At 40.6% G+C, this 27,400-nt stretch overlaps 1 protein-coding gene across 1 annotated transcript in view; it reads left to right on the plus strand.

Moving 5' to 3' along the window:
- Astn2 (astrotactin 2) overlaps positions 1 to 27,400 on the plus strand; it is an 803,377-nt gene that overhangs the window by 764,585 nt on the left and 11,392 nt on the right. The window contains exons 20-21 of the mRNA XM_032902906.1: positions 22,900 to 23,000; positions 24,580 to 24,763. Of these exons, the coding sequence (XP_032758797.1) occupies positions 22,900 to 23,000; positions 24,580 to 24,763 (285 nt within the window). The remainder of the gene's footprint in view (positions 1 to 22,899; positions 23,001 to 24,579; positions 24,764 to 27,400) is intronic.

The raw sequence follows: 27,400 nt of genomic DNA on the forward strand, positions 1-27,400 counted from the left end.
TCTGTCTGTCTGTGCACACTCTCTATCTCTATCTCTCTTTCCCCCTCCCTCCCTCCTTCCTTCTGTTTCTGTCTCTGTCTCTGTCTCCTTCTGTCTGTCTCTCTGTCTGTATGTCGCTCTCCCTCTCGCCTGTGTGTGTGTGTGTATGTGTGTGTGTGTGTGTGTGTGTGTGAGAGAGAGAGAGAGAGAGAGAGAGAGAGAGAGAGAGAGAGGGAGGGAGAGGGAGATTGAATCTACGGTCTTATCTATGACCAAGAAACACCCAACTACTAAACTGGATCTCTAGCCTCTTTTTGTTGTGTTTCTTTGCTTTTTTAAAGAGTATTTTCTCAAGTAGTCCAAACTGACATTAAACACAATCTGTAACAGACTGTGCACTTGCTATCCCCCTGCCTCAGCTTCTGAGTAGCTAGGATTCTAGGCCTATACCACAAGGCTTGACTTCACCCCCAATTTCCTTTTATCTCCCCTGATTCTTCTCTGAAATACTATTTATTCCACAATAAGACCTTTTGCTTCTATTTCACATTAGTGTCTTCATGGATGCCCAGGAAAAAAATGAACAGTTTGAAATGCAAGTACTTGAAATGTGCTTTCCATACAATAGACACCATTCCAAATGCTTCCCACAAGTTAGCTACATAGACCTTCAATGAGGACACTAGTCCAACATTGTCAGTTCACAAACAAGAAAACTCAACTCCAAAATGTAAATACATTTGAAAAAGGCAAGTATCAGAGCCAGGATGTTAACTCAGAAGACTGGTTCCTAAGGCCAAGTTACCAATAACTCACTAATTCAGAACCCACATTAGCATCTAATGAGCCTCTGGGACAGTAAAGCTTATGTTCACACCTACCTCAGGGCTTTGACACATGCCCATATGCCGTATGTGCTCTCTCTCTCTCTCTCTCTCTCTCTCTCTCTCTCAGTTAATTTTGTTGATCTCTCAGTTGTTTTTTAAAATGGCACCCTATCATCTAAATTACATACCTTTTCTTGTGCTACAGTCACCAAACTTGATAATACATATTTATATGTGTGTTATATATGGTCTCTGTTAGACAGGGCAGTTTGTGAGGTAAAGAGAATTTATATTTAGCTGCAACACAAAGGAAGGCAATAAATATTTATTTTTATAATAATTCATTATGTATGTATATATGAGTGTGTGCATGTGTTATGTGATATGCCTCTAGTTATAACCATAATAATGATGTAGAAGTTTTTTTCACTTTATTTTAAAGGTAAGTAAGTAAAAAGTCCTGGTTGCATAATAAACTAGCTATTGTACCAGAGAGTGAGAGGAGGAACATCTGAAAGACCTCTAAGATCAAGGCCCTTTTTCTGACTCGCTGTACTATACTCTTTTTTGCCCCATAAGGGACACAGAGAGAAGGGAAATGTAGTGCTTGCCCTGATGCACTTCCTGTTCTTCAGGGAAGAGCCAAACGTGAACGGACCACTATGTCACACAGTAATTAATTGGTAACTACCTTCGTAATATACAGATTATGAGCTATGGGAAAAGATGGCTGAGACAACAAAGAAGGTTCTGTTGGTTTTATTTTGCCAGGAAATAAGCCCCCTGCCCCCACTTTTCTTCATGCAACCATTAGTTTCTGAGCAGTTGCTCAAATGTGACATCCTTTCTGTTTGCATGGGTGTTTATTTATCCCACTGGCTTGAATCTACTTCTTTGTAGCATTCTGCACTGCATTCTTGGAATTCAGAGATGAACCAGACATTGCTTCTGCTTCCATGGAACTCATGTGGTATGAGCCCTCACAAAAACAGGTCCTCTCTGCCCAGGGAAAGCTGACTAGAAAGACAGGACATTGGCATAAAACTTTTGAAGCTGATTAGGATCAGTAAGATAGAAGATTGGGAGACAAAAAAAAATGCTTTGCCAGGGGCAGGACATCTCATGTGAAAAGTTATTGAAGAGCAGGACAACCAGGCAGGTTTACAAACCACATCAGGTCATCCTGTTATAATATGGCCATACGTGAATGTGTTAGTCTGAACAGCACTGATGGGGCTCACACCATGAAGGGACTTTAGGACAACCTAAGGAGTTTGAACTCTTAACTTGAAGGCGAAGGCAAGCATTAGAGATCTTGAGCTGGATGCTCCGTAGACATTGTCAAATTTGCTGAAGCCTCATTCTGACCAATATAATAGTAATAGAATCATGGTAAGGCAGAGCTGTGGGAAGCAAGTTGGGAAGTCAGACTCTGGTTGTCTTACTTGAGAGATGTCACCACTTCTGCACTGGGAGGCCAGGAATAATGTAAGTCATGGTACCCAACCCTCATTCAGAGTTGAAGAGAGAGTTGTTCAGCAAGTACTGCTCTTTCAAAGGAGGAAGGATGCTTTGCTAAGAGGAGCAACCAAATATCAATGCATTATAGCCCCAGCAGAAATCCACAAGGTTGAAAGGGTCTACTTCTAAGTCTTTTCAAAGCCAATACCATTAATCCTTAATTACCACATTGCTCTAACCCACCAGATACTCTAGGTTCCTTCTGAAGTGGGAGGAGAAAGCAGAAGGCCTAAGGTGTGTACTAAGGTGACACAGGCAAACCTGTGAGAAGAGAATACATGAAAGAGTGAGTGGGAGTCATACCCTCATATTTAGGCTTCAGGAAACAGCTGCTCACCCAGTAATGACAAGACTCATTTCTGCTCGATGGAGTGAGGTCAAATTGAATGGCCAAGAGGCTGGAGTTCATTCATGCCTTGGTGCTGTCTTAGTCCTTGGACCCATGGAAACCCTAGAGAGATTTATTTTTCTGTAAGAGAGGAACAGTTTCTTCTTCAAAGTCAAGGTGAACGCAGTGAAAAGATCTTTAGGTCAGCCTTTGACTAAGTGCCAGCTCTATCAATTTCCAACAATGTGTCCTTGGTTTAAAAGCCCCCTTGCCTTCCTCTCCACAAACAGCAAATTCACAGAATGCAAAATGTGGGCCAATAAACCCTGCTTTGTCTTGCTCTCAAGGTTATTTGTACAATAAGCTTTGAAAAGTGCAAATTGATAGGTGTCAGGGATGTGTTCGTTTCTTTTAATCCAGAGACCCGAAACTAAAAGCAGAGAGTAGAAGGAAAGTATAATAATCCACACACTACCCATGCATGTCAGTACTGTGTCACTTTTGCTCCAGGCTTCAAAGAAATCAAAACGAAAGATGCACTTAAAGACTACATTGCCCGCCCCATCAGGTTCATTCTACTCCTCCCTCTGAAATTATCACCATCATCCTGAATCTATATCAGTCTAGCACAAGGGCAAAGTAGGCTTACATTTCCCTGTTGTTTGTTCTTTAATTTACACTGCCATCCCTGGTTTCTTATGCTAGCAAGTCAAACTACATCTGCTTCCAGCTGACGCGTGCGGCCAGTGTTGCTTATTGTTAATATTAATTTGATTTCTCTAATAACTACACTTTCAAAGTCATGCCACAGAAAGGCCCACAAGGTCTTATCTTTCTCATGGGACTCTCCTCCACTCCCTTTTTATGTCAATTCCTGCAAGAAAATAAATATTTGAATAATGTTGTCTTCTAATCTTGTGCTTACGCAAAGCCTTACGTCTCTGTGAGCTTGTCCAGCCATGTCAAGGTCTTATCAGCACTGAATGCCTCAACCATGCCTGGCCAGCCCATTGCCCGCATTCTGGTAACTCAAGGTTTCCACAGCTCATGTGTCCAACAGACCAGAGAAGCTTATCTTCATGGGGCAAAGGAAACTCAATGGAGATTGGGGCCCAGGAATGTTAGATGAAGGCTGTGCAAGGTTATGTGAGTTCAAAACAGCAATCAAATCTGTCTAAAACAGAACTGTCATGGTGAGGAGCACACAGCTTTTGTAGGGGACAAAGGCAATGGCTTTGATATTACATTATACATATCTTAAGCATATCCTTATGTAGTGGCCTCACCATTGTTCTGAGCCTATATCCAACATGGGAGGCTCACCTCACTATAAGGTTCTGGTGAATGTAAGGAAGAGGCAGATCCCAGTGTGCCTTTAGGACCATACCTGTGGTTGCCCTGCACTATCCTCATGGATGGTTGGTGGGAAGAAGAGGTAAGTGAATCCATATTTCAAGCAATGGCCAGGGCAGGAAGGTCAAATATTTGACATCAAGGGTTGGAGGAAGGCAAGCAAATGAACAAAACCAAAACAGAAAGAAAATTTCTCTATACAAATATTAAAAAGCCACACTGACGCTTCATGCCAAATATAGTGGAGTCATGGCAAGAACTTTAGGAAAAGCACTTCTCTTAGCACTGTTCTCAATCCTGACTAAATGTTATTCACTATGAGCAATGCCAAGGTGGTGTTATTCACCATGATGGAGGTCTATACAGTATCCAACCTTAGATTTGCATTGAGCTCACTATGCGACTTAAGGCATATCAACTACCTTGTTGGTCCTAATTTAAATGAGTAGGTTACATAGAGATTGGGTAAGACATGCTGCTCACAGTACCTTAGTGGTGAGATTATTTAAGTTCCCCTTAGGAACTCATGATTGACAGAGCATAGCCCACATCAGCTATTTCTTTTCCCTGGCATTTTCCACCTCTTTTGATAATCCTACCTGGACATAACAATATTTCATCATGCCTGACCTTTTATTTACAGCCTGGATGTGAATTTGATTGTTTTGCTATAATATTGGCATCACCCAACTCCATACTTTATTGATGAGACCCGTCTGTATCAGTGAGGGTGACAAATTGCACTTTCACCTTGAGAAAGGCTTTAATAATTTTCTTACATCTTCTCTTGGATGTATGAATAATGCTAACGTTCTATCCTGTCTTGATCATCTCATTTTTATATAAATGTGCTTTATTTACTAACTACAAATGTGTTAACCATCTTCAACCAAGACATTGTTGATTCCTGGCATGGATGCTGTATAACAAAAAGCCCATGTATTCGGAGGGAGGGTGCCAGATGAAGTCTAAGAATGGATCTTACCATAAAACTGACCATCTATGTAATTCAGGTGTCCCATTTCATTCATTCGCACAAACACACACACACAGGAGAGGGAGAGGATAGTAGATAGATGTCCTTGAATCTACTTTATCACTCTGAATTTATTCTATAATATCTACTGATACACAAGACTGCTATGTGATAATTATATTGACATCAGCCCCACCAAATGTGCATCAGTGAAGACAGAGTAGTTTTAGTACTAGTGTGGAGTGAGAACAGCCATAGTAGGTTGTAGACTTCCTAGGTCAATGTATTGTTGAATAGTCAAACTTCCAGGGGTTTGTTGTTTAATATTTTTGGTCATTTTTGGCTTTATTTTGTTTGATTGTTTGCTATTCTTTATTATTTCGTTTTGGTTTGGTTTGGTTTCTCTGTATTAATAGCCTTACATGCCCTGGACCTTGCTGTCTAGAACAGGCTGGCTTCAAACTCAGAGTGATAACCTGGCCTCCAAAGTTCTGGAATTCAATGTGCATGCCACCATGTCTGGAATAGTAGAACTTCTTGTTTTCCTCTTCTCTTCTTTCTCCACATTCTCCTTTCCCAAGACTTTCACTGTTAACTTTGAGGGTAAAATTGAACACTCCCCTGAGTCTTTCGAATGTTTTACATTTTATCCTTGCCTGCTTACTCTAAATTTTATATACACATACATATATACATAGATATACTTATCTATATGGGATTAGACATAAAATTGCTCCCAATTAAGATAGTTATTTTGTAACTACCATGGGCTTGCTTGTCTGGTAACCCTCAATACCTATACATTGCAATTAATAAGAGTTAGCCTAGGAGATATGATGTATTTGTGCCAAAAATTCATTACTAATAGTAGATGTATGATTCTTACAAACACTGAATTCCAATGGTAAGTCCTTGAACGTGGGCTCTACCACCACCTAACTATGCATTTCTCTAATCACACTTCTCCATCCTCATACACATTAGAACCAAATTTATGGATATACAACTTTTAATATTGTACCCACAGAATAATGAACAGGCAAATGTAGATTCAATAATAAATATATATTCAAACACTCTTTCATATGCATAGTCAACAAATATTGAATGTCATATTCTGGCTATACAAAAATTATCAAGATGTTACCCCTACTATCAAGGAGACAGATCATACTGTGTTAACGGATAAATGGTAGAAAGCATAGTGGGACACAGTAAAAAGTGACCAGCAATAAAGAAAACACAGATGATCAAGGTGTCTTGATCCTCATCTCCTATACCATGTCTCTCACTTCTGCAAAATAAGTCAGTGAAAGGATCTTAGAAAAAGAAACACTCAACGCAGGAGTAGAATATCTCTTATAGAGAATGGAAAAGTGGGTATTAAGCCTAAAAGAGCATCCTATAGAATACAGTAAGAGCCACTGGGTGGTTGGTGGATGGTGTTATCCTTCTAAATGAGCAGCATAAGCAGATGTGTCACTTGCAAGTCAGGGGCTGAAGAGTGTAGGGGCAAGGGCTTGATTTGTCAATGGATGTCATAACAGAGGTGTCCAATGGCTAGTGAACTACAATAACTACAAAGGAAAAAAAATCTATACTATGTCCTTAGGAAGGTGTTCACAAATATGCAGGTACATGAAGATAGACAGACAGATGGACATACACATACACACACACACACACACACACACACACACACACACACACGCGCGCGCGCCACAGAAAAACAAATTTGTGCCCTCTCTATCCTTTTGGAAAGAATATAGAATCATAGTCAAATGGCGTGAAGTGAGCTAGGAATTCCTTAAGAACTGAAATATAGAGAATGGCAGAGGGATTTAAAGGCCATAGTTTTGAAGCCAGACTGTCTAGGAGAGCAACCCAGTTCTACCATTTTCTAAGTAAGATGCCTAATCTCCCTGTCCTCTCATTCCATTCTCTGGCACAAGATAAAGATGATCAAATATACCAGATGATACTGTACTATGTTTGATGGACCTGCTACCACATTGCTGGTGTTTGATCAGCGGGAAGGGAGCACATCTGGGTTGCAGTACTTAATAATGTCCCACGGGGGCATCACATTGTAACCAAAAGGGAATGGCCATGGAAATCAGACAAACTTGGGTTCAGAAACTAGCTTGCCAGTTCCTAAGGGAATGAGCTTGGGCAAATAATAACACTCCCCAATTATATTTTCTTTGGTTATAGTGATGATATTTATTTAGCCAAAGAAATGGAGGGTCAGAAGGAGGTTGGAAGATTTCTAGTACCTTCCATGTAAAAACATGTAAACCCATGTAAAATACAGTTATGTGCTCTACCTATTTTTTTTATTCTTTGAAAATTTCACATATGAATAAAATTTATTTAAATAGATCACACCCACTCCTACTGTCCCCTTCCACTCCACTCCTCTTGGACCCACATCCCCATTCTGCTTTTTTTTTTATTTTCTTCTTCTTCCTTATTCTATTCCTCTTCGTCCTACTCTCCTTTTCCTTTATAACCCAAAGTCCAATTAGTGTTGATGGTATGCAGATAGGTATAGGGCCATTCGTTGGAGCATACGCTTGTGTTTAACAAATACCTACTGAGGGTTTACCTTGTAATCTGACAAAAGTTTTGGTATACACATTAGTGGCTGAAACAGACTTTTCTAATTCTTATGAACTTAATATCCTAGCAGTGGGGGTGGATGTTTTAACATAATAAACAGGTGAACATTCAGCATATCGTGATGTCACAAATACTTTAAGGAAAAGATTAGATTTGAGTCAATGATATCGGAAGTTTAACATAGTTGAAATTTTAAAAGGAAACCTCACCGAAAACAAAGTATTAGCCACACATATTTGAGGGAGATGAGGGAGGAACTGGGGTAAGAATATTTGAAGCAGAATAAGGAGCCAGTTCAGGCTGCTAGAGCATGTTGGGCCTTAAGGGGCGTCTTCATTTGATGGAAATTACCGACTCCTCTCTGTTTAGCAGAGTCCGAAGCCCCAGAATAGGACATTAAGACTAGGAAATCTAACTCCATCTTATCCAATCCACACAATCCTCCAAATAACCCCTTGGGTCACATGCAACTTCATCCATTTCCTTGGCATGGGAACCAGGCTTTAAAGAGACTAAACTCTCACAAGAATCAAAACCTGAAAAATGGAAATAAAAAATTAAATCTAGAATGTTCTCCACTTTCATGTTCCTGCGCCTAGGCTCTATGCCAATATTTTTCAACTGCCCTAATGCTGTGACCCCTTAATACAGTCCCTCATGTGTGATGATCCCCAACCATGAAGCTATTTTTGTTGCTACTTCATAACTGTAATGTTGTTACTCTTATGAATTATAATGTAGATATCTGGTATACAGATGGCCTTAGGTGACCCCTGTGAAAGGGTCACAGGACTCCCAAATGGGTTTTGACCCACAGGTTGAGAAACAGCTCTCTCTTTACCAATCCAAGGATTCAAAGAGTTCCACTGCAGTCATCATATTACCACATTTACAAATACACTGAAGATATGGATGTTCACTTAGGATTTCATTGAAGGTTTCTAGTTTTCTGCTTAACTAAAGCTTGTTGGTTACATAAAGAGATATGAGATAAGGGTTGGAGCAAGAATGATAAAAAGAAACAGCTCCCAAACACCCTTCAAGGCCACTGCTGTTTCAAACTTCTGTTTATTGGAATTTTTGCTGTGATTAAACTCTGGACTATGCTCATGCTACACACACTTTACCACAGAGCCACACGCCAGTCCTTCCCTTTCCCACAAAGACTTCTTTTAGATATAATTTGCATCTATGGAATTTTCCTCTGTGAAGTACACGATATGTTTTAGGCTTCAAATATTTTTTAAGATTTTTTTTTTACATTTTTCTTGTATTTTTTAAATTTACATTTTAATGTTATCTCCCTTTCTGGTTTCCCCTCTAGAGAACCGCTATCCAATTCCTCCTACCCCTGCTTCTATGAGGGTGCTCCCTCATCCACCCACCCACTCCTTCTCACCTCCCCACATTTCCCTACACTGGGCATCAAGCCTTCACAGGACCAAAGGCCTCTCCTCCCACTGATCCCCGACAAGGCCATCCCCTGCTACATATGCAGCTGCAGCCATAGGTCCATCCCTGTGTACTTTTAGGAGGTTAGATTAGTCCCTGGGAGCTCTAGTGAATCTGGTTGTTGATAATGTTGTTCTTCTTATGGGGTTGCAAACCCATTCAGCTCCTTCAGTCCTTTCTCTAACTCCTTCATTAGGGACACTGATCTCAGTTCAATGGATGGCTGCAAGCATACGCCTCTGTATTTGTCAGGCTCTGGCAGAGCCTCTCAGGACACAGCTATATCAGGCTCCTATCAGCATGCACTTCTTGGCATCTGCAATATTTTCTGGGTTTGGTGACTGTATATGGGATAGATCCCCCAGGTGGGGCAGTCTCTGGATAGCCTTTCCTTCAGTCTCTGCTCCATACTTTGTCTTCATATGTCCTCCTGTGAGTATTATCTTCCACCTTCTAAGAAGGTCTAAAGCACCCACACTTTGGTCTTCTTTCTTGAGCTTGATGTGGTTTGTGAATTGTATCTTGTATATTCTGAGCTTTTGGGCTAATATCCACTTATCAGTGAGTGCATGCCATGTGTGTTCTTTTGTGATTGGGTTACCTGTTTTCTAGTTCCATCCATTTGCCTAAGAATTTCATGAAATCATTGTTTTTAATAGCTGAGTAGTATTCCATTGTGTAAATGTACCAAATTTTCTGTATCCATTCCTCTATTGAAGGACATCTGGGTTCTTTCCAGCTTCTGGCTATTATAAATAAGGCTGCTATGAACATAGTGGAGCATGTGTCCTTGATATATGTTGCAACATCTTTTGGGTATATGCCCAGGAGTGGTGTAGCTGGGTCCTCAGGTAGAACTATTTTCAATGTTCTGAGGAACCGCCAGACTGATTTCCAGAGTGCTTGTACCAGCTTGCAATCCCAACAACAATGGAGGAGTGTTCCTCATTTTCCACATCCACGCCAGCATCTACTGTCACCTGAGTTTTTTATCTTCGACATTCTGACTGATGTGAAGTGGAATCTCAGGGTTGTTTTGATTTGCATTTCCCAAACGACTAAGGATGTTTAACATTTCTTTACATACTTCCCAGCCATTCAATATTCCTCAGCTGTAAATTCTTTGTTTAGCTCTGTACACCCCCTCCCTTTTAAATAGGGTTATTTGATTTTCTGGAGTCTAACTTCTTGAGTTCTTTGTATATATTGAATATTAGCCCTCTATTGGATTTAGGATTGGTAAAGATGTTTTTCCAATCTGTTGGTTGCTGTTTTGCCCTAATGAGAGTGCCCTTTGCCTTACAGAAGCTTTTCAATTTTATGAAATCCTATTTGTGGATTCTTGATCTTAGAGCACAAGCCATGGGTGTTCTGTTCAGGAAATTTCCCCCTGTGCCTATATGTTCAAGGTTCTTCCCCACTTTCTCTTCTATTAGTTTCAGTGTATCTGGTTTTATGTAGTGGTCCTTGATACATGTGGACCATAGTCTTCAAATATTTTAAAATTGAGCAAACATCACCACAAATTCCAGAACATTTTCTTCACCTATAAAGAATCAGGAATTCACCCCCCCATTAGTTCCTGGCAGTCCCTAACCTGCTATCTGGCACTAGGCATTTCCCTATTGCACACAGTTTATATGAATGGAATAATACAAATTTTGATCTTGTACATCTAATTTTTTACATCATTTATATTTTTGGTTGTGAGTCTACCCTTTAATGGCTGAGTCAGTTCTCCAGCCCTTTTTACATAACTTAATTTTATCAAAGTTCAGTGAAACTGTAGCTTGAGTAAGAGCCATATTTTTTCATGGCTGAATAATATTCAATTATATGGCTGTATCATTTTTTTTTGTTTACCCATCAATTGATGACAAATTGGGCCATCATACACTTTTTCTAGCCATTAGGAATAATGCTTATATAAAATTCCCATGCAAGTTTTCTCCATAGGGAAATATATTTTTGAGCATAGAAAAATTGGTCATATAGAAACTCTAGTTTGATTTTTGACAGGAGATACTTAAAAGAGAAGAGGTGCATCAGAAAGCCCTGGGTTTGATTAATAGTCTTCATTTCAATATATAAATAAGGTAGAGAATGATTAAGGACAAAGCACTGACAACAACTTCAGGTTTCCACAAGCATGTGCACACATGCTGAGCTTGTGTAACTTCATGAACTCTTGGTTTACAAATAATACTAAATAAATATAATTAACAAATGAAGAAAATGAAGAGGACAGAGAGAGAAGAAAGAGAAGAAGAGAGAAGAAAGAGAAGAAGAGAGAAGAATGGGAGGGGGCATGTTTTGCTCTATTGAATTATCTAAGCTTCTTGGTCAAAACAAAATTGACTCTAAATATATGGTTTAATTTTATATTCCCAAGTATATTCCATCTGGTCTGTGCATGAGGTCATACTGCAATCAGATATGCTAGGAAAGAGCTCTACCACCGAACTACATCCCCAGCCCATGCTGTAGTCTTTAGGACAGTCTTCCAGTTTGCTTCACATATTATTGTTTGTAAAGGGTATTGCACTACATACATCTAGTTTTCTTTCTTCTTTTTTCTTTTGCTATGAAAGTAATTTTAACCATACTAGATTAACTCCCTCTCAGTTACTTATGTAAAGAGTTTTTGGAAGACTGGTGATCATTTAGTATAATTCTCAATGACATTGTGTAGCCCATTCTTATCAGGAAGAGAAAATGAGCAATTAGTCAATAAATAAATAAATAAATAAATAAATATTATTACCCAGGACCACTATGTTGATGGAGGCTGAATCAGGGTTTACCAACAGGCAACATGCAGTTTCTCCCTCACTCAACCACTGTCTGCCATGTATGTCATGCTCTGACATAGTGTGAGTCACCTATCCATCCAGCGGCCAAGCTGAACTTTCTGTGAATCTGGTGGATCACATTGCTCCTGTCACTGATGCCAGTCTCCAAGACCATTGCCTATGTATAGAGATGATGTGCTTTGACTTACTTTATTTGCCCATTAATTATTTGTTCCCTTTATACCCTAATTGCAGCCCCCCCTGCTCCCAGTCTTCTCCTCACACAGTTTCCCCCTTTACCCCTTTCCTTCTCCTCTGAGAAGTACCAACTCACCCTGGCACATAAGTCACTCCAGAAATAGGCAAATCCTTTCCTACTGAGGGACAAGGCAACCCAATTAGGAGAACAGGATTCATTCCCAGGCAACAAAGTCAAGCACAGACCTTGCTCCAGTTGCTGGGGGACTTACATGAAAATCAATGTGCACATTTGACACATATGTGCAGCAGGCCTAGGTCCAGCCCATGGATGCTCTTTGGTTGGTGATTCAGTCTCTGGGAGTCTCCAAGGATTCAGGTTAGTTGACACTGTTGGTCTTCCTGTGGAGTTGCTATCCCCTCCTGGTCTTTCAATCCGTCCCCCAACTCTTCCACAAAACTTCCCAAGTTCCATCCTATGTTTGGCTGTGGGTTTCTGCATCTGTTTCAGTCAGCTTCTGGGTCAGTCAGCCCTGAGACTCTGAGAGGACAATTATGCTAGGCTCTTGTCTGCAAGCATAGTAGAGTATCATTAATAGTGTCAGGGATTGGTGCTTGCTCCTGGGATAGGGCTAAAGTTGAACCAGTCATTGGTTGGCCAGTTCCTCAGTCTCTACTACTTCTTTGTCTCTAAACGTTTAAAGAAGCATTGTTTTCACTTTTTTTCTCATTTGAGCATGCAAAGTGAGTAAATGCAGCCAACTGGTTCAGCGCACCAGTCACAGTTATTGCTGCTTTCCAGGTTCTTTCATTCATACCACAGTTTTGTGAGACAAATATTGCTGACTCTACTTTATGAATAGGGAAAGTATTAGCATCTCTAAGAGATGCTATAAACAGGAAACAGACTAGTTGTAATGACATGTAGTCTCTGAGACTCCGAGTGCAGGGGCCTAGTCACTCCCCTATTCGCACCTCTCCATCCTGTGAGAATGAACAGCTCATAGATGAGATGGTCTTGATCTCAGTGTAAAGTAGGTAGGAACTATCTGTTCTCTGTGAAAATATGGTAACATGAATTTCATCCTTTACTATGCTGTAACTGCTCTGAATAGTGACTCAAAAACCAGTTGTCTAACAATTCTGTCTGTTTGGGAATAACATTGGCCTTTGACTAAGTAGGTCTCTTTTGTACCCCACTGAAGTACTACCAGTGTCTGCATCTTTGAGGAACTCAATTCAAATCTTCACGGTTTGCATGACTCCTTGAAATTGGTTTAATCCTATACACACCTCTGGCAATTGCAAAACCAAAAGATAGCTGTGTAACCTTCAATATCTATGCAGGGTAGGCACCTAGGTGTGTGTGAAAACTCTAAGAAACTTTCCCATCTCCAATAGCTATGTGTTTCTTTCATAATACCTTTCTGGGGTTATCTACAGTATTTGAGGCACAGAGAAATCAAGGAGTCAGATGAAATCCACACAGCTAGTAAGAGGTTAATGATAAGACAACCCCAAAACCATACCCAGTACCTGTCCACTCCTGAGTGACTCCTGTCTGTAAAACCATTTTTCTAACTGCAGCTATTTAAACACCATTGAAATCTGGATTTTCAAGATGCTGACCAGTATAAAAAGAAGGCATTAAAAAAGAGCTCACAATTTGTTTTAAAGGTTCCATAAATATAAGCTGGAGAGGAAAACATGGACTTATTTATTTACTTCTGTACTTATTTATTCTTTGTCTTGGGACCACAAGTTAGATTGTGTGTGCTATACCTTTAAGTAATCTAGTAAATCATGAATAGTTTCCAATGAAGAATAATAGTCTAACTATATGTTCTATATTTCACACCCTGGAGAAAAAAAAAGAAAAAAATCAAGGCAACAAGAGGCAGAAAGGCAGAGATTTAAGCTAGTGCTAAAGCAAGTCAATGCAGATCTGTTCTACTGTTTGTGATAGGCTTAGGTTATTTGAGGAGTGAATGAGTGAATAAGCGAATGAATGAACTAAAATAACCATTTGCAAAGTGATTGCATATTCAGACACTGGGGCTTGTTTTTGTTTCACTTGTTTGGATTGTCAGTTGGTTGGTTGGTTAGCTGGTTAATTGAATGGTTAGGTTTTACTATATAAATAACTGAGGTAGAAAGGACAGGGATTGCTACCAATTTTTCAGGAAAGCAAATACAATCCTGTAAGTGATTGACAGCCCTAATGTGCAACTGAGACTCCATCTAGTTCAAAGTCCCCTTTTTGTATATATCTCTCAAAGGAAGGACTCTCTCTCAAGCAAACCCAAGACCAAAAGCACATTGTTCTAAAGAGCTCTTTTCATTGCGTGCCATTTCATGGCTACCCAATCCTTTCCGGAATGGTCTACAAGCTCCACGAAAGCCACACTCTCTTTCTGTTGGGTAACTATTCCCATGTAACTGCATGCTTGCCACTTAAAAGGTCTTTCACTGGTGCCCAGGCTCACACAGTGTGAGATTACTGTGATAATCATTCACTTGTCAGTAAAGTATTGAAGACATACCTGACATGTTTTGCTTGAAATCAACTTTTGTTTACTTAATTTCAGATATCAATATTTATTTGTATCAGAGTTTCAAGGTTCTTAGTAAAGTGTGTTTTAGTGCCCGTGCACCTGTCAGTAAGCTCAGAGTGGGAGGGTGGGGGGCAAATGACAGAGTGTTCACCTTACCAAATCTAGAACTGATTACTTTTACTGAATTGGGTGATGATACTGGTCTTCAAATTTGTCTTTCTTTAGCATTCTCCACCTTCCTGAATCTTTGATGGTTAATTTATGCTGCTGTAGTGATTAAAGGAAGTGTGTGTGTGTGTGTGTGTGTGTGTGTGTGTGTGTGTGTGTGTGTGTGTGTAGTTGACATTTAGAATTCAAGCACAGGACTAAAAAAGATAACTTAGGGGTTAAGAGTAAATCCTGCTCCTCCAAAGTACTCGTTTGGTTCCCAGCACCTGGCAACTTCAATCCACTGGCTTTCCAGGGAATCTGATAACTTCTGCCCTCTCTGGGCATTCACGTGCACATGCCCTATGTGACACACACACACACACACACACTAAAAAGAAGACCCTTTGGAATGTTATAGAATTTAATTATATACTATCTCACATTTGTCCCAGCTCAGGGTTCACAACCATTATTCAGATTGAGTTGTTTTGAAGCTTGAAAGACAGGTACTGCTAAGCTACTTGGATCATGTTTTTGTGGCAGATTCTAGAGGCAAAATTTATATTGGTATGTGTGGGCTGTTAGCCTGACTTGGAAAATAGGAAGGTTGAGTTTTGGTGCTAAGGGTAAGAGACTACATGCATAGCAGCCTTTTCTTACACATTCTGTCCTTTCACTTTGGTTTCCTATACTAAAGGAAAACAAAGACCCTTTACCCAGATCAGTGAAACTTGGGACATCTGAATTCTGACACCCACTCCAGACCATTTACTCAATGGTCTTCATGTACAAAGCTGGGAAAACCAAGGACAGAACAGGATAGGGCTTGCCCCAAGCTATGCTGCTCATTCAGAATCAGTTCTGAAATTGAAGTTCAAGTCTTCAGCCAGCTATTGAGGTGTTAGACTAGAAATCAGAAGAGCTATGGCCTCAGAGCATAGCCTGAACATTCTGTGTCTATGTGCACCATGGGAGTGATTTGTAACTCTGGGATCAAATGAAGAAACATGGGAAAAACTGTTTCCTTAAATACTGCTGGAGTTCTCCATCAAGTTCTATAAATGTTCCCCTAGAATCACAGACTGTAGAAGCTATGGTTGCCATTGGTATCTTCTGTTTGTCCCTCTAGTATGAAAGCAGCCATAGTAAACACATTTTTTAAAAGAAACCGTTTTCCACTTAATTATTATTTAAAAAAGCAAACAGCAAGCCAAGTTTGTCTTTAACTCCGACTCTCCATGCTTGCAGGCTGTCATAGCTCCTATTGATTTAGCAAATGATTCCTAAACTCAGCAGCTCCGTGTGGCTATTTTGTTCCACACATGAATTCTTTAATTCTGAACTTCAACTTGGACACAAGTTAGGTTCTCTTTTCTCCCTGTTGTGTGGTACAAGGAACTTAGCTTGGCGTGACTTAGGTCTCAGCTTGGAAAGATCTGGACCCCAAGGCTTCTAAGGTTTCCATAGGCAACCTCTTCTCATGGCTCACCTTCCTCATACTCTAGATGTAGCACAGCATTCAGACTTCATATTGGAGGCTGAGGATTCCAAGTAAGGTGATTTAGTGAGCAGGAAGAAGGCGTATTGATTTGTACAACTAGGCACAGACGTAGCACAGCATCTCCACCACTGTATATTCCTAATCACAGCACTCCTGAGCCAACTCTAAATCTAAAATGAAGCATCAGTTTCCCAATAGAATGTATTCTACCCTTGAAAACATTAAAAATTTAAAGATACACTCAATGTGTTCTTAGTATATACCATATGCCAGACACTACCTTCAAATATAGTGTCCCTCTGGTGCAAATATAATCATTCACATTTCAAAGAACAGAGAAGTATGGTAGTTTGTAGAACCACGATTGACTCCAGGTAATCAGGTTCCAGAGCCCATTCAACCCCTGCACAGGTCATCTCACTGGCATCATGGAATGATCGTTCCTTTTCCTTATAGCATCCAATTGTAAACATTGCTCCATATTTAGTAATACATAGGCATTACTAAGAGTGGCAAAAGGAAAAAAAGCATAGTACATTGTTCCTTTTACAAGTATTCTAAAATACAGTCCAGGGTATTGAATTCTAGTTTCCTTTTCATGACTCCAGGAGTTTGAACAATGACTCCCATGTTAAAGTTGCAGAAAGCAAGAGTACTGAATACCAACGTGTACTGGTAAACATGTCACTTGCTTAGGAGCTGGTGCAGCCTGGACTGAAAACTAGAATAATCTCTTTGCATGGGACCCTCACAAAAGGCAATTTGAAAGAGATAATACCAACTCTGAGAAGAAAATCTTCTGTCTCTAGAATATCAGATCTAACACACCTCCAAAGGCCAGATTGTCTCCATTTCCTACTACAGAGATTGGAAACTGAGACTCTAAGAAGGGTAGTAAGGAGTGCCAAATCCAGATGCTGAGACCAGAACTATGTGTTGGACTGCTGGTGTTTTCCCCACTACCCTATTGTGCTGGGAATGCAGGGAGCAAAACCATAGCAATGGGGGTGGGGAGGTAGAGAACTAGGGGGTGGAGAGGTGAAGGGGTGGGTGTGAGCTAATGGGAAGTTGTTTGCCAAAGCCTTGTCTGGGGAAGGAACATTTTATAAGACCAGGGCCTCTGGCCTGGAAACATCTGTTTCCCTTCAAATCAGCAAAGAGACTTTTGCCTCCCCAGAATGCCTAAATCATGTGGTGACTGGGGAAGACCAGGCGTTGGTTTAGAGACTTCAAACACATTCTCCTGTCCTCTAGGGGACCTGAGCCTGACATAGGCCTCTGGGGCTCTCTCCCTGCTCTTACCCCCTGTCAGATTCTGAGAAGCTCTCACTGCCAATTAACTTCTCAGTTCCATTCTCTCACCCCTGCTGCTAGGAGGTCTGGGGGTTTTGAATGGGGCCTGCAACTGCTCCTTTTTCACCCACCCACCTACCTCTGATCTCCAGGAGGACTACTTATCCCAGGTAGGGTTGAAATCAGAGCCTTGCAAAGAAGCAAAATAATAGCAGTGATCATAAGACCAAGGGCTATTGTTCATGGACTGCTTCACACGTGCTGGATGTCATGCTACCATGCTCTCTACCACTTTTGGTTGTAAACCAGCTCCTCTCCATGGCACATTTTAATGGTGTGATTTCCATTTTATAGGTGAGTAAGTTGTGGTAAATCTTCACATATCCAATAAATAGGGAACTCAATATGAAAACAAAATTGCCAAATTCCTTCTGCTAGTCTCCCCTAGAAACCCTCAATCTAATCATCCTTTGTTTGTTTCACAGATAGAAAAATTCATTTCCAGAGAAGGGTTGTGGCTTTAATAGCATGAGGTGCTTATTACTCATTCTGGCTAGTATTTGCTGGCTCTTGAAGTACCAGGTATAGGTATTTACAGAGAGCTGCTATGTCTGGAAGACAACTCATAGAGAAGTACACAGGCCCTGCATCATTTTGAGGGGATAAAAAACAGATTTTCTAAAGAGATAACATTTGAAGGGTAGTTCAAAGACAAGGGAGAAGGGTTACTTAGCGAGAAGATGCAACCTACATGAATATAAAAGTTGGGATCCATCCTCTAGAACAGGCAGCAATTGGGACTGAAAAGCAGTAGGCAGCTAAGATCAGCAAATAAGACTGGACCTACTGCCAAAGTCATTCTTTGGGTTCAGAGACTGAGTGACATTGAATAAAGTAATATTAAAGTTTCTAGCTGAGAATGATTGTAGTGGGGATGATTGCTAGCTGAGTGGATGGCACTGTCCTGACACTGAAGAAACTATCCTTTGTGTATGAGAAGTCATCTCAAATACATCACTACAAAGTTCTTAGAATAATTTTAGATTCTCAATGTAGAGGACCACATGACTTTAAGGTGCCTAAGACACCACAGTGCTTAAAGCAGCTGGAAGTGCTTTACTGAAACTCTAACTTTCAACCTCATTGATTGATAATTTTCTCTGTGGAACAAGGTCAGCATTTGGAGGAGAAATGGTTTAAGCCTAGAGCTTCAGATTCCTACGAAGCCCAACTTTGCTCTTGGATCAACTTCTATAACCAACAAAACTTCTCCAAAGTATACATAGACATAGTCAGTCACTTGGATAAGACACTGCTGGACCCTGGAGGAGGACCCTGGGAGGCTTGGGTGTTTATCTTGAATTTAGAGACTGTGGGTCCTTGTGCAATTCATTTCCCTTCTCAGCCTTCCTCTTGCCATTTATGAAATGAAGATTCAAAGCTACAGGATGGAGTTCCAGGGTTTCAATCCATTCTATCATTGGGCTTCAGTCTGTTTCTCAGGGAGCACAGAGAATCAGAGTGTATATGACTTCCTCCTAATCCCCGAGAAGCATAAAAGTTTGATTGCGTGCTTGGGTATCCTTCCCCTCTATGTCAGATACCATCACTTTCTTGCTCTTTCAAAAAAAAATGTTCAAGTTCTGGCTTGATTTTCTAACTGATTTCAGATGTGGGTGTGGAGTAGTTTTCCAATTACAGCTGAGACAGGCAGAAATCGCATGGCCTAATGACTTTTGACCCAGGCCAGTGAGATTGATACCTTCCTTCTTCTCTTCCATACCCTGCCCCATCATTCTGACAGGCACATCAAGCAGGGTGGCCTAATGCCATGTCTATTTGGCATTTGTGCTAACACGGTTAGCCCAAACTACAATTTAAGGTCCAAAGACTGAACCATGTCAGGATATCTCATCCAATCCTGATCCTCAGCTTGTGTCACTGTAGTTTACAAGAGGCTGAGAGTCAGAGCTGGTAAACAACTTCCTAAAGAATTCTCTGCATTCAAATGGGAAAGGCAAGGCTTCTACCCACCTTTCAGTCTTTAGGATGGTATTTGAGGTGTGAGGGATATATCACAGTGATCTGACACTTGTCTGTCATATACAAGACCTGGGTTTAATTGCCACCCTACAAAAAGGCAAAACAGGCCTAAGAGTACTTTTCCCCTAGCATGGTATTATTGATGCTGCTTGAAGAAGAGAAAACCAAAGCGTCACCAAAACATAAAACAGTCAATGAGAAAGAGGCCTTAAACATCTTCTAAGTCTTTCCATCTTGAGGCTAACTAGTGTGTCAACTCACTCTTTACACAATGTCAATTTGCTCTTCAGTCGCAACATATGTCCTCTTCCTGTTCAAATAAAAGGCTTTTCAAAAAAAAAATGATGTGTTCTTGTAAGAGTCAGTATTGTTTCTGTGGTCTTTATAAAACTCTAACTACAAGCCCTTCCTCATGCCTTATTTCTTGTAACCCTGGAGATAACCATATGCTGTAAAATTGTCTCCAATCTGCTGATGGAGAAACTGTAAGTGAGGAATGAGATGAGTTGCTTCAAGTTCACTGATTTGCACAAATATTGAATGACTAGTGCTGTGTTAAATGATGCAAACGACCATGCTGTAGCGTGCTTTGGCTGGACTTCTAGGTGGCAATTGGAGTCCTACCTTCAGCAGCTCCTAGGTGAGCTGATGTGCAGATGGGAAGGACATACCTGGTATCTTCAAATGTAGGTTTTCCTGTTGACTTTGAAAATTGCCTAGTCGCACATTCTGGAGCTGCTTTTTTTTCTTTTCTCTTTCTCCATTTTTGAAGGTTTTTGTTATTGCTTGTTTGGTTTTGTTTTGAGAGAGGGTCTTGGCTATGCAATCAAAGATGACCTCAGTGTCACAATCTAGACCAGGCTAGCTTTGAACGCAAAATCGCCTTTCCTCATCCTCCAGAGCATCGTGTTTATGTTTGTAAGTCAGCATACTTATCTGGGTGCTGAGTTTCTTCTTTATCTTATCCTTTCCCATCTACATAACTTTCCGAAGAACTTTCATATCCATCAACACTGGAGCTGAGAGGCAAGTGAGTCTGCCTGTCACTTGTACTTGGTACAGAGGGATAAAGCAAGCTCATAGGCATAAAGTGACTGACCCAAAGTCACAGCACAAAGGGACAGAACTGGAATAAAAACATAAGTTTGCTCACCTCTAAAACCAGGCTCCTTTTGCTATCATTGCCATCTTGCTTTGTACTAAGAAGTTCCTATTCACTCACCCTTGTTCATGAACAACCTTTGAGACTTGAAGTTATAGAGTGTCAAAGCTCAGAAGCCTAGGTAGTTTACCAAGCTGAGACTGGTTCAGCCAGTGAATGGTGGAGCTGGAACTGGATAGAGTAAGTCAGAGCAAGAAGGTCTAGATGTCAACAGACCACAGCCTTGTCTCTTTTACTCTCCAATCCTATGTGGCTTATTATTTTACCTTAGGTTTCCTATCCTGAAACAGTGAAATAGAGATGATTATTTTAGGATGGTTTCATAAGATTAGAAAAGTGCATGGGGCAGGACCGGGTGAGCCTAGCTGAGGTTCCATAAGTGTAACTAGTTGGAATTATATCTGTATCAAGTTGATATCTGCAGATCTTGGTCCTAACAACAGTAGTGGCAGCAATTTCATTCAAGGGCCAAACATTTTCATTCATTAGGGTCAAACAATTTTAGCTTTAAGTAGTCTGTCCCAGTAATCACTATGTGATTGTAGGCAAGATGTCCTTCCTTTCTGAATCTCATGTATAAAATAAAAAGGGTAATTTTATATCTCCTTTAGAATTTCTTGGTAAAATAAACTGTTTAGCTCAATGTGTGAAGTATATTAAAGTTTTAGTGTATATTAATACATTTGTTCAAGAAATGTGTAACAGCCACTATGCGTGGTCAGTCAATCAGACCTGGCAGTTCTGCACTTTCATAGCCTTGACACTAAGTGATTTTAATTAACATGATCTCTACTCAGGTGCTGAGTAAGAAAGAAAGGAAAAAAATAGGGGAAAAAGGACTCAGCTGTTTTTTACAAACTTAACCTAGGAAACCATCTATCCCCTTCACAATCTGCCCATGCTCCTGACAGAGAAGAGTGGCCTGACCAAGTGGAGTCACTCCCATGTACAGCCCTTCTGTTGTTCCTGTCCCTGACCTTCTCTGGAAGGTAGTTTCTTCTCCTTCCTTAGACTTTGTTTTAGCTACAGTGCTAATGCCCAGAAACCTGAAGATAGGAAGGCCCATAGGCCCTCCTTGCTCTGCACATATGTGCTCAAAGGAACTCTGTTCTCTGCATCTGCCAGGTCTGATGTGAACAGTTATGTCCATTAGCTGAGTCCCACACAGGTAGCATAGACCTTCAGATGATGTGATGAGAAGGTTGGGCCAGGCCAGCCTTATAGCTAGAATAACTTACAAATTCCTTATCATAGCGTCCAGTGTCCTTCCCTCTATTAGCTTTGTCTTGGCCATACCACTTGCCTCTTCCCCCATCTGGTCTTTTTCTTCTCAGGCCTTTGCACTTACAGCTATTCCTTCGTAGTTCTTTTACACTTGCTGAGCTTTTGATTCTCCCTCTGATGTCCCCCCTTGCCTTGCTTTATCCTTATCGTTCAGGTCTTAGCTAAAACTTTGCTTGCTTAGAAAGGCATCTTTCTAGCCCTTCCTAAAATCTCATGCAGCTCCCACTCCCACATCTGACTGCTCCTGTGGGATCTTGCTGTATTTTCCATCACTTTGGCCATCCTTCAACTGTTCTGTTGTGCATTTTGTTGTTTTAGCTTTTGATTAATGTTACACTGCACTCTTTCATTCAAAAAGGTAGCATCCAAAACAAGTCCCAGGACACAGTTTGGGCAAAGTAATTTTAAAGTTAATGAACAAATGAATGCATGAATGAACATATAAATAAGCATATTTGTCTTTGAGCGATTTATTTTTGAGACCTACTTCTCACCCCCTAGACTCACACTGTTTCTTGTATCCATACCTGTATTCTGCCTTAAAAAACATTGAATCCGAAAGATACCCACTTTAAGGTTCAGCGCCCTCATTGTGAAAGATGGGTCATGGTCTATCTTGGTCTTTGGGGTTTACTTAATTGCAAATTATGAGTCTAGCTGCCAAGTGCCCAGCAGACACTCAAAGCTTGATAAATGCATTAAAATTTTGTAATTATTATTTTAAAATTCATTTTTTTTGCATGCCGCTTGGGGATTTCTGGGTTCTTGGGAGCATTCCTTGTGGCCATGGTTTTGTGACTTTCCTTCCACCTCTCAGGTCCTTCTGGAAAGTCTCATTCTGATGTTGTCTTGCTGCACTGCAGGTTCACTCTGTATGCTGTGGATACTCGAGGGAGGCACTCAGAGCTCAGCACAGTGACTCTCAGAACAGCTTGTCCACTGGTAGATGACAACAAAGCAGAAGGTAGGTGATTCATCTCTGCATTTGCCAGGGAAGTCCTGTGATTTCCCTCTCTAAGTACTGTCACTAACTACCACACAGAGGGTGTGCCAGTGCCCGTGTGAGTGTGTGTGTGTGTGAGTGTGTGTGTGTGTGTGTGTATGTGTGTAAGAATTAAAAGAGCAAGAAGAACATAAAATTAAATTAATCATAATAGTGGAAGAACAAATTGAGATGAACTACCAATATCTTTGCTGGCGGTTAGAATTGCTCAGCAATTGACAAAGAATGTTCAGGATCAGAGCCTACATTCTAGCCTTAGGTACTGACCACTTTCTTCTACTTAAGTCTGTGCTAGAGCTGACAAGTCAGCGACACCTTGAAGACTCCTTAGTCTTCTTGCACCTCCGATGACATTAACTGATAGTACATTGACCCATTCTAAGGAGTAGGAGGTAGCTTTTGAACCTTTAACCCTGAACAACTAGTGTCTGTCAATCAGATTTAGCATACAATATTAAACTTTCATTTTGTTTCATTCTTAGCCTCTCCTGATTCAAAAAGTTCAAAATATTAGATAAGAACATCCACACATAATGCAGCAATCAATCAAACTAACCATACACTTAGCATGTAGGTATAGTTTATATAACTAGACTGGCCAACTGTGGTGGTAGCTCAGAGGTTATAGTGGACAGCCTTACATTGTGCAGACATTTCCCCAAATCTGTGGTCTAATCAATGTATCAGAAGTAAGGCTTTACCCTTTGGAAGTTCTCATTTTTGATAGAGAGACAAAGATTTTTATTGATTTAATAAAGAGCTTGATAATAATGTTTAATGTGCTAATAGATAAGAGGAACCAAGGAGCTCTTAATCCTTAAGATGAGGAGATTTGTGGTAATTTCAGTACAGTTTTAAAACAATGGATACACCACTAAAAAATTAGAGGAAGGAAGAGTAGAAATTAGGTGCTTTTCTCATTCTGATTCCAAGTGCCTCAGACTCTTCTGGAGTCATCTGACATGAATAATGAAAAGGGCACAAATAGAAAGTTTGGTTGGAGCCTTCAGAGCTGAAGGGACGCACCATCTCTTTGTGATTTATTTAAATCAAAAATGGTTAACAGAGTTTGGAAGAGTAGAAATAACCCTGAATGACAAGATGAAGCATCTGGACTTCCTTTACAAGGTTTTGAAAATAGATCCATCAGACCTGACTGCAGGAAGACTTTGGAAACATTTTAGAGGTGAGACAGAAGGAAGATATTGAGAGAAGGCAAGAGTTCATTTAAGTCTCAGTATTTCTTTGGCATTTCTGTTCAGTTCTCAGCACAGAGGTAGTACCTTTTAATTAAGCTTAGACATTGAGTGCCAACTTTCTGCCTGGCTCTGCACGGCTCTCATTTATTTCCTAATTTAGTTCTCCCTCCCCCCAAGTAGACATCCTTATCTTCAGTTACATATAGGAAAACTGAACTCAACTTGTCAACGACATATTTCAGATGGAGTGGAGAATTTCCTATCTCAGAAGACCACTCATGTGTCCATCACCAGATTTTCCTCTGCTGTCAGTGATGCCTTCTGTGTTTCTCACCCCACAGAGATAGCTGACAAGATTTACAATCTATACAATGGTTACACCAGTGGCAAGGAACAGCAGACTGCTTACAACACACTGATGGAAGTCTCTGCCTCCATGCTCTTCCGAGTCCAGCACCACTACAACTCTCACTATGAAAAGTTCGGTGACTTCGTCTGGAGGAGTGAGGATGAGCTAGGACCGAGGTATAAGGCTTAGGTGTATGGGTGGGGGGCCAAATGCTTTTTGCCTCTCATTAATTTTACTGGTCATCCTCTACCTACATTGACAATGGGCTGGATCAAAGAAAGAAAGGTGGGTGTTGATGAACACTGTCCTGTCTGGATTAAGGATGGGAAGTAAGAAGAGACTGCTGCTTACTGGAAATGTATTAGAATAGAATAACACTGTATCTTCTTGTATAGAAGAAGAAAAAAAACAATGCTGTTTGCCCTTAGCAGAAAAGGAACCTTAATCACTAAAACATAATCCAAGACTAACAACAAACATGGAACAAAAAAGCTCATTAGTCAATTCTAGAAGAGCATGAAGTTGCCTTGTGAAAATATCCTCAAAAGAAGTGGCAAGGATAGAACAGTAAATATAGTGGGTAGGGAGATAGAAAGAATCTAGGAAGAGTTGGGAAGGAGAAAGATTTTGATCAAAATATATCATATACAATTTTTTAATTTAAAAAATACACAGCAGTCAACCAAGGTTTGTCTTGATTTTTTATTTTATTGTTTGTTTGTTTTAAGCAATTTGAGGGAGGGAAGAGAATGAAGGAGAGAATCTGACCACTTTCCCAAATGTGCCTCACTGCTTTGTAACAGGGGATCTGGGATCATCTTGAGTACCAACCTAAATCCTTTTCTCCTGCCCCACAGGAATTCTTTCTAGGCTTTGGGTGAGCACTCTTTTGGGAGGCACTAAAGAATTTCTGAGTTTTGGGGGCAAAAGGCTTAACAGCAGGACAGGGAGGTAGCAGCAGGGGCCAGATCTTGAATGCCCTTGAAGTAGGGTCAAGGAGTTTGGATTATCTCCTCAGGTTAACAGCAGCTTTTCTGGTGTTTTTCACAGGGGTGTGAGAACAGTATTATCAGAACTCAAAGGGAGAAGGATTCCTCCACTGAAGTTGGAAGCTAAAAGCACAGGAGGGGAGGCCAAAAGGAGTCAGTGAGGCCTTCTGTTTGCTGCTTTGATTGCAGCCCCAGGGTGACAGTATGGTATTCTCAGACAGAGTAGTATCAGGTAGCACTGGAGAGAAAGGTGTGACTTTCTAAAATATTTAGCACGCAGCAGTACATGCTCCAAAATGTCCCCACAGGATAATTGTTCCCATGTCTGAGTGATAAAGAACTGGAGATCCCATGTGGTTTAAGTGAACTTCCTAGAGTCACAGAGTTACAGATGGTGACTAAAACTTTCTGGATCTCCCATGCTGAGATGAGTTTGAGGCCCTTCTGGAATGCTATGAGATCTGATGAATTTGTTAAAGAATAAAACAGAGATCTCTCCCCACCACCGGTCTTATCAGTTCTGTAAGGTGCTGGACTGTAACTTTCTTCCTTTGACATGAAAGGAAATTTCTTTAGATAAAAGCTAAAAGAAGATTGGTCTGCAGCAGTCCAGAGCCTCTGTTGAAAACCACATGAGTCACCTCAATGCCATCTTACCCTGGGCTTAGAAAGACATTCAGCTTTATTGGGCTTGCCACAGGACTCAGAGAATTTGGGTAGAAACAACCCTACCCGAGAGCTCCAATTCTGTCTTTACAACCTGCTGGCATCCTTTATGATCCTCTAAGACATAAATTTTCTAGTAAGGCCTTCTGGTTGCCCATAGAGGCAAGACCACTTATTTGGTAATAGACAATAATAATCAATAAACCTTCAGATACCATGTCCATAGTCACTGTCTGCTAATGCTGACACATGTCTCCCAGCTTCCTCCTTCTCTTGTTTCTTTAGATCTCTGAGAGGGGATTTGAGATTGCTCTAGTGGCCCGCACTGACATTTCATGAGGAATAAAGGAGAGGTAGTGTGGAGGGGCTGCATCTTGACTCTGCTAGTAAACTTACTGTACAACTACTAGGCTATGCCTTATCCAGGTCCTTTAGCTAGCTTCTGTATAAGATGATCAAGATAAACTAACTCTGTAGCATGTCTGTCATTCTGTCCTTCTGTCTGTCTGTCTGTCTCTCTCTCTCACACACACACGCACACACACACCCACACACACACGCACACACGCACACACACTCACCTCAGAGGAGTTAAATATATGTTACACAGAACCCCAGCTCTTAACAGAATGGCACTCCCACTGACAGTTTATAAAATGACCACCACTTTACTCTATGTCAACCTCATGTTTTAATTTTCTATATTTAACTCACTAGTTGTGTCTTACTGGCTTCTGTGTTTGCTGTTCTCCCTATTACAATACATGTTATATATAGGTATTGATCTTTTGTGACTTCTTCACTTCTGCAAGCAGATGCTGAATAATCACCAGGTGTGGAATTGGGCAGTGGTATGAATCTGTGAGTGTATGCACAGATGATCATGGATTCATTCGGTATAGCCCCCCCCCATCGTCTGTGTAGCTCCCCACCTATTACGTCTCACAAGTCTCTTAATTCTGTCCATGTTCTCAAGGTTGTATAGATTCCATTTGGAAATAACAGCATCCAGAATTCCAAGAATGAAGTGGCAGTCTAGATATTAAAGGACTTGAGGGGACTTTGATCCAGTAACTGATTTATAGGTACATTTTATGTCTTAACTTACCAGGCCCTGGGCTGAGGGCTGGAAATGAGTCAACAACACTGTTCAGGCTG

Source organism: Rattus rattus, chromosome 1 (assembly GCF_011064425.1).
Source record: "Rattus rattus isolate New Zealand chromosome 1, Rrattus_CSIRO_v1, whole genome shotgun sequence".
In the NCBI taxonomy this organism is placed as follows: Eukaryota; Metazoa; Chordata; class Mammalia; order Rodentia; family Muridae; genus Rattus; species Rattus rattus.